The sequence below is a fragment of the Pygocentrus nattereri genome, chromosome 25 (assembly GCF_015220715.1).
Source record: "Pygocentrus nattereri isolate fPygNat1 chromosome 25, fPygNat1.pri, whole genome shotgun sequence".
NCBI classification, from domain to species: Eukaryota; Metazoa; Chordata; class Actinopteri; order Characiformes; family Serrasalmidae; genus Pygocentrus; species Pygocentrus nattereri.
In genome coordinates this window covers 31,781,696-31,789,195 of record NC_051235.1, presented here as the reverse complement: position 1 = coordinate 31,789,195, position 7,500 = coordinate 31,781,696, and the positions used below count along the sequence as shown (strand labels likewise).

The window sequence follows — 7,500 nt, the reverse complement described above, 5'->3', positions numbered from 1 at the left end:
TTTACATTAGACGCAAATGCAGTCACTGTTTTTTTCTGATCTGTTGGTGTAGCTATATATATATATATATACCAATAGTCACTTTCCAATAAAAAAAATGCATCTCTATTTTTATTTTTCTGCACCATTCAACACACTAGCTGTCCTTCATGATTTGTGAAACTTTCACGGTGATTGGACAAATAGAAATGCTTCAAAATCTCTTGGAGTGAAGCCTCTTTACCTGGACTTACATTGAAGGGTAAGAGTGTTGGTAAAGTTACTGTTTTGGAGAGACTTGTTCTTCTTCAGGCAGCGATCAGATATATCTAGATTGAAGTTGCGATTTGAAAATATTCAGAATGAGGGTCTAAAATTTGATATTCAAAATGAAGCAAAATAAAATCATGTCCAGAATTGAGTTTTTCTTATAAAATCAATATCCTCAATTAAATTATAGGACTTGTCACATTCAAACAGCCTCATATTTCAGAAGTGGTCATCAAGTCTCAAGACGGATGTTCATTGATTATTAATAAATTTATTATTGAATAATAACCCCTTGTTCTTGCCATTTATTCTTGAAAACATCTAAAAACAAGTTGCTGTGTGGAGTATTTTACATTTAAATTACATTACAGATACATTATTACTATGACTGATTGTGATCTTTTGGTTGGTGGTGAATTCACCGCTTCCCTGATTCTCCCGGAGAGTCTGGACGCGACAGCTTGTTCCTCATGCATTATTTAAAACAGCTGAAATCTGACCGGGAGAAAGTGAGTCAGAGCGAGTCTTGTTGCTGTGATGGTTGTTCTGCAGCTCCAGCACTCAGCCTGTCTATGTGTGTGTGTTGGAATGTGTGTGTTTGTGTGTGTTTGGGTTTGTTTGTTTTTTCCGCTCTCTCGCTGTGCAATACATCATCCGTAATGCGGTGCTGTCACGGTGTAACGATCTGTTACCCCGATATCCTCCCATTGACGGCCCAGGAAACGCCACAAGGGGTTCTGACCGGGCAGTTTTTGGCCGGGTCAATTCCAAATATGCTCAGACAAGTTGATAAACACAGCGCGGCAATTGATTTCAAACGCGAGGACCTGGGGAAATTAGCCTTTCTCTGGATATCACTCAGAAATCTATGAGCCTGAGGTGGACGCTGTGCTGTGACGTCTGACCCATAATCACACATTTGCTCCCGTAGCAGTGCACAGTTCCAGAAATAGGGGCGGTAAATAACGGCCATGTGGGGCCTTTAGCTAATTTGTGACTAATATCGCTGTAACCGAGCAGAATGATTCAGAATGATTGTAAGAATGACTCAGCGGCTCGTTTTTAAATGACGTAATGTGGTAATGAGCAAATTAACAGGTTTTAGTCCATTTGGAGAAATATTTTCAGTAACACAGCTCAAAGCGAGACTTTGATTTAGAGGTATTCATCAATATTTTGCAACAGTTTAAACCTCAAAAACACTTCAAATCAACACTTTTACAGTTTTTAACGTGCACTGCCTTGTGCAGAAGTTTGGGGACTCTGCAAAAATTAGGGCACTTGCAGCGTTTGGCTGACGCTCTTATTCAGAGGGACTTACAACCGGATCATTTTTACACAGGCAGGTGAAGGTGGTGTTAGGAGTCTTGCCCAAGGACTCTTATTGGTATAGTGTAGGGTGCTGCCCAGGTGGGGGATTGAACCCCAGTCTGTGGCATAGAAGGCAGAGGTGTTACCCACTACACTAACCAACCACCACCCACTACACTATCCAACCACCACCCACTACACTAACCAGGACACAAAGTTTAAAAAAAGACAGTTTCATTATTTTTTCAATTAGAAATTAAATGAAATTTGGTAAATAATTAGAAATTGTACTACTCAGCGCACCAGGCCCAGCCAACGAGGGCCTTGTTAATTAGTTAGTGAGCTGGATCAGGTGAGCTCCATGAGACAAAGCACAGCAAAGTGTAGTGTTGGGTGGTCAGGACTGAGATCGGGAACCTCTGCTTTGGAGGATGTGTTCATTCATTTTCTCTTAGAAAATAAAAATCATGCAATTTGACACACTTTTGCACGTCACTAATAAATTACAGATTTTTTAATGTATTATTGATAAACTTGACATTAGTGGAAAGTTCAGGTTTGTTAATTGAGTGATTGGTTGAAAGTTAAATTAGTATAAAATAACAGTGAAAAGGCAAAAATGTGCTCTACACAGTAAAGGGAAAGGTTCTATTTGGAACCATAAGTTCTATACAGAAGCATTTTATGCTTAAATGGTTCTTTGTATGGTCAAATAGTTTTTCAGACTGATAGAAAATGTGTTGAACCCTTTTTGAAAAGGGTTCTATAAAGCACCAAAAAGGGTTCTTCTGTTGTTACAAGCTTAATATTCCACCCATATAGAAGAACCGTTTTGGTGCTGTGTAGAACCATTTTCAGAAAAGGTTCTATACAGAACTATTGTACAGCACATTCGCTATTAATGTAAGGAACAATTTCACCATTCAAACAACCATTTAAGCATGAAATGGTTCGATATAGAACTCAAGGTTCTCATTGTCTTTACTAAGGAATAACTTTTACTTGACTGTATAATTTAATAAGTATAAATAAAGAATCCCTAATTTTGGGGCACAAATTGTAGATCTGGCAACTCTACCATACTGAGGTCTCTCTCTCTCTCTCTCTCTCTCTCTCTCTCTCTCTCTCTCTCTCTCTCTCTCTCTCTCCCCAGGGACGTCAGTGATACAGGTCACAGCATCGGACGCAGATGACCCGACGTACGGAAACAGCGCCAAGCTGGTGTACAGCATCCTGCAGGGTCAGCCCTACTTCTCCGTGGAGCCACACTCAGGTACGCTGACCAGTGATGGACATTACAGATACAGTCTTCAACATAAACGTGCCAAAAAGGGTTCTTTGGAGCGATGCTGTAGAACAGTGGTGTCAATTCTTATCCTCAGCCGGTGTGGCTGCTGGTTTTCAGTCTTCAAACTGCCGATCAGGTGACCTCTGGCCCTCCACGGATAAGATCGGACTGCTGTAGAAGTTCTATTGCGTAACTCACTCACTCAATCATGTTTAGCAAGCTGAAGACTCTCCAGGGGGCACTATTATCAATAGAGTAGCTCATTAGAAGCGTTCACTACCATTCAAAAGACTCTGCCCATTCAGTCTACGGCAGTTTAACTCCATCCATTCAGCTACAGCAGTTTAACTCCATCCATTCAGCTACAGCAGTTTAACTCCATCCATTCAGTCTACAGCAGTTTAACTCCATCCATTCAGCTACAGCAGTTTAACTCCATCCATTCAGTCTACAGCAGTTTAACTCCATCCATTCAGCTACAGCAGTTTAACTCCATCCATTCAGCTACAGCAGTTTAACTCCATCCATTCAGTCTACAGCAGTTTAACTCCATCCATTCAGTCTACAGCAGTTTAACTCCATCCATTCAGCTATAGCAGTTTAACTCCATCCATTCAGTCTACAGCAGTTTAACTCCATCCATTCAGTCTACAGCAGTTTAACTCCATCCATTCAGCTACAGCAGTTTAACTCCATCCATTCAGTCTACAGCAGTTTAACTCCATCCATTCAGCTACAGCAGTTTAACTCCATCCATTCAGCTACAGCAGTTTAACTCCATCCATTCAGTCTATAGCAGTTTAACTCCATCCATTCAGCTACAGCAGTTTAACTCCATCCATTCAGTCTACAGCAGTTTAACTCCATCCATTCAGCTACAGCAGTTTAACTCCACCATCCAGTCTACAGCAGTTTAACTCCATCCATTCAGCTACAGCAGTTTAACTCCACCATCCAGTCTACATCAGTTTAACTCCAACCATTCAGTCTACAGCAGTTTAACTCCATCCATTCAGTCTACAGCAGTTTAACTCCATCCATTCAGTCTACAGCAGTTTAACTCCATCCATTCAGCTACAGCAGTTTAACTCCATCCATTCAGTCTACAGCAGTTTAACTCCACCCATTCAGTCTACAGCAGTTTAACTCCATCCATTCAGCTACAGCAGTTTAACTCCATCCATTCAGTCTACAGCAGTTTAACTCCATCCATTCAGCTACAGCAGTTTAACTCCATCCATTCAGCTACAGCAGTTTAACTCCATCCATTCAGTCTACAGCAGTTTAACTCCATCCATTCAGCTACAGCAGTTTAACTCCACCATCCAGTCTACAGCAGTTTAACTCCATCCATTCAGCTACAGCAGTTTAACTCCACCATCCAGTCTACATCAGTTTAACTCCAACCATTCAGTCTACAGCAGTTTAACTCCATCCATTCAGTCTACAGCAGTTTAACTCCATCCATTCAGTCTACAGCAGTTTAACTCCATCCATTCAGCTACAGCAGTTTAACTCCACCCATTCAGTCTACAGCAGTTTAACTCCATCCATTCAGCTACAGCAGTTTAACTCCATCCATTCAGTCTACAGCAGTTTAACTCCATCCATTCAGCTACAGCAGTTTAACTCCATCCATTCAGCTACAGCAGTTTAACTCCATCCATTCAGTCTACAGCAGTTTAACTCCATCCATTCAGCTACAGCAGTTTAACTCCACCATCCAGTCTACAGCAGTTTAACTCCATCCATTCAGCTACAGCAGTTTAACTCCACCATCCAGTCTACATCAGTTTAACTCCAACCATTCAGTCTACAGCAGTTTAACTCCATCCATTCAGTCTACAGCAGTTTAACTCCATCCATTTAACCTACAAAATCTAAGCCCCACACACACTGAGTGTTTCAATCTGGACTGTTTTTATAATGATGCCCAGTACAGGACAGCCAATCAGAACAGAACTCATTTGCATATATCATTCTTAAAGGCACAGAAACAAGTTTAGTCAGTTTTGTTCTAAAACATTAAGAGAGGCTGGGAAATGAGTTGGTACATAAAAAGTGTTGGTACATCAAACAAGACAAACGAATACTAATACAAATACAATAACGAGGAATGCAGGTAACGCAGTGTTTCCCACTGTGTAATTCCACAGCTCCGCTCGCGTCACTGTTATTTAACAGTGTGAAAGAATCCCCTTCTTTGACTGTTTGACTGTCCTTTTCCTGCTGCTGCTCCTCGGTTTAAAGGCATTATGTCTTTGGTGTCGAAGCTGGCGGCGATTTAATTATAGCCCGAGCTGATGACGATGGCGCTTTCATGCTTTCATGCTTATCACGTGTACCTGGCCTTTTCCCGGCTAAATGAACCGCGGGCCAGATTAGTTCAGTGAAGTCCCAGTGGTGGCGGGAACCCCTCAGCAGCCAGCCGGGGAGGTGGATCAAATCTGGTTAATAAACCAAAGCTGGAGATTCTGCTGGATTCCGACCAGCGCTCATATTTCCGATTCATACCAGGCTTATCTGTGCGCCACGCTCAGCAAAACATCAGCAGCGAACAATCATCTCTGTGTATTCACGGCTCTGCGGAGGGAACTGAGTAAAGAAATCCTGCAAACTGAGGGCGGAAATAAACAATCCTGTTATTACGTTAGCAGGGCAACACTTGTTATTGCTCGGGAAATTCACCCATCGTATTATTATAACTGGAATTTTAAAACCATTTGTCACTGTTTTCTGCACGCTGTGGAATTAGACCTGCATTTAACCCAATCGTGCAGTGAAACACCACATACACACTAGTGAACACACACACTAGGGGGCAGTGAGCACACTTGCTCGGAGCGGTGGGCAGCCCTATCCACGGCGCCCGGGGAGCAGTTGGGGGTTAGGTGTCTTGCTCAAGGACACTTCAGTCCTGGACTGTCAGTCAAGGGGATCGAACCGGCGACCTTCCGGTCACAGGGCTGGTTCCCTGACCTCCAGCCCTCAACTGCCCATCTCTGCTGCCAAATCCGTGCCAGACTGGAGTTATTTTGTTGAAATGTCTTAGCAACTTAAAGCGATACTTCACTGAAAGACAGATTCACGCCTTCCCCAAGAAGTTTGCTTGTTACCTAGATCTACAAGGCTAATGTAGCTAGGCTAATTAGCATGGTGCTAACTGAATGCACACTCGCCTCAAACTGTGTGGAGCTGTTCAGTCATTTCTCATAAACTATGCCCTGTGAAATGACCCAAAATCGAGTCTCTGTGTCTATTATCTCCCATTCTGAGATGGTTGTGCACTTATTATAAGACTGTTTAGCCCATTTCTACAAACGATTTACTCATTTTAGGTCATTTTAGTAGTAAAATGATCTCACTATACTGGCAGATAATTGTGCTGATTTCCCTGCCAAAATAGTGATAGAATTTTACTTGATAAAATGACTTGAAACAAGTAAAACAAGTCTAATAATAAGGTAAATAATCTTAAATTAAGCTTACAACAATCTCAACCGGAGTCATTTTAGCTGTGTGGTTTCTGACGCTCTTAAAATGAACTAAAGTATGTTTGCTTTGATCAAAGCAGTCGATAGGAAGCCTTCATTTATGTTCATTTTTATTGATAACAGTGAGTCATACAGAGTCAGAAAGCACATTAGCAAGTCCATTAGAGATACTAAACAACCTAAAGGACTTACATTTTTAAAAGTCATAATTGGCAGCGGAATGTAAAATTTGGAGTCTAGCCCAAGGACTGTACTTACTGCAGAAAGCACCGCTCATGCTAAGTGACATTATCATAAATCTAGTCGATTTATCTAATAGTTCGATTGTTGTAAACTTCTTATAAGATAAATTAACACATTTCTGGACAGTTTTGAGTAATTTTAGTACATAAAATTGTCTCACTAAATTGGCAGATAATTTTACTAGTTTCTAGCGCATTTCTTACAGCAAGCAAAATGATCTGCCAATATAGTGAGATCATTTTCTTATTAAAATTGTTTAGAAATAAGTAAATAAGAGTGTGCATTGTTCTTTAAATAATCTTAAAATACGAGTTTTGTTTAGGAGTGAGATCTGTTTCTGACACTGTTGGATACAATGTTAAAACGAACTAAAGTATTTTCGCATTGCTTTAATAAGTAGCAATCGATGGGAAGCCTTTATTCATGTTGATACTTATTGATAACAGATCAGTCATACAGAGTCAGAAACCACATTAGCAAGTCTATTATTTAACAACTTATAGGACTTATGGTTTTATAATCATGTTATATTGGCCAGCTGAATTTAGAGTTTGGAGTCTAGCCCAAGGACTCTATTCAATGGAAGTCAAATCATCTTAAATGTAGCTTATTATGAGATAATTTAACTTATTTCTATACAGTTTTGAGTCATTTTTGTATGTAAAATGATTTCACTATATTGTGAGATACTTTACCTTGTTAAAATCACTCAAAACAATAAATAATCTTATAATATGAGCACACATTGTTCTTTTGCGCATGTGGGTCGGGTTAGGAGATCTGTTCAGACTGATGTCGCAGACAGATCACGCTTAACGGTATTGTGAACAGCCAAGCAGAATCAGATTTGGTGTGAAATCAGTTTGACCTGCTGTGTGAACTGATTTAGCTGATTAGGATTGTTTGCCCTAGAAA

General features: G+C 40.5%; 1 protein-coding gene across 3 annotated transcripts in view; it reads left to right on the top strand.

The window, feature by feature from the left end:
* Positions 1-7,500, top strand: part of cdh11 (cadherin 11, type 2, OB-cadherin (osteoblast)) — a 129,454-nt gene that overhangs the window by 89,960 nt on the left and 31,994 nt on the right. For all 3 annotated transcript variants that reach the window (XM_037534506.1, XM_037534504.1, XM_037534505.1), the window contains one exon: positions 2,714-2,833. In XM_037534506.1, the coding sequence (XP_037390403.1) occupies positions 2,714-2,833 (120 nt within the window). The remainder of the gene's footprint in view (positions 1-2,713; positions 2,834-7,500) is intronic.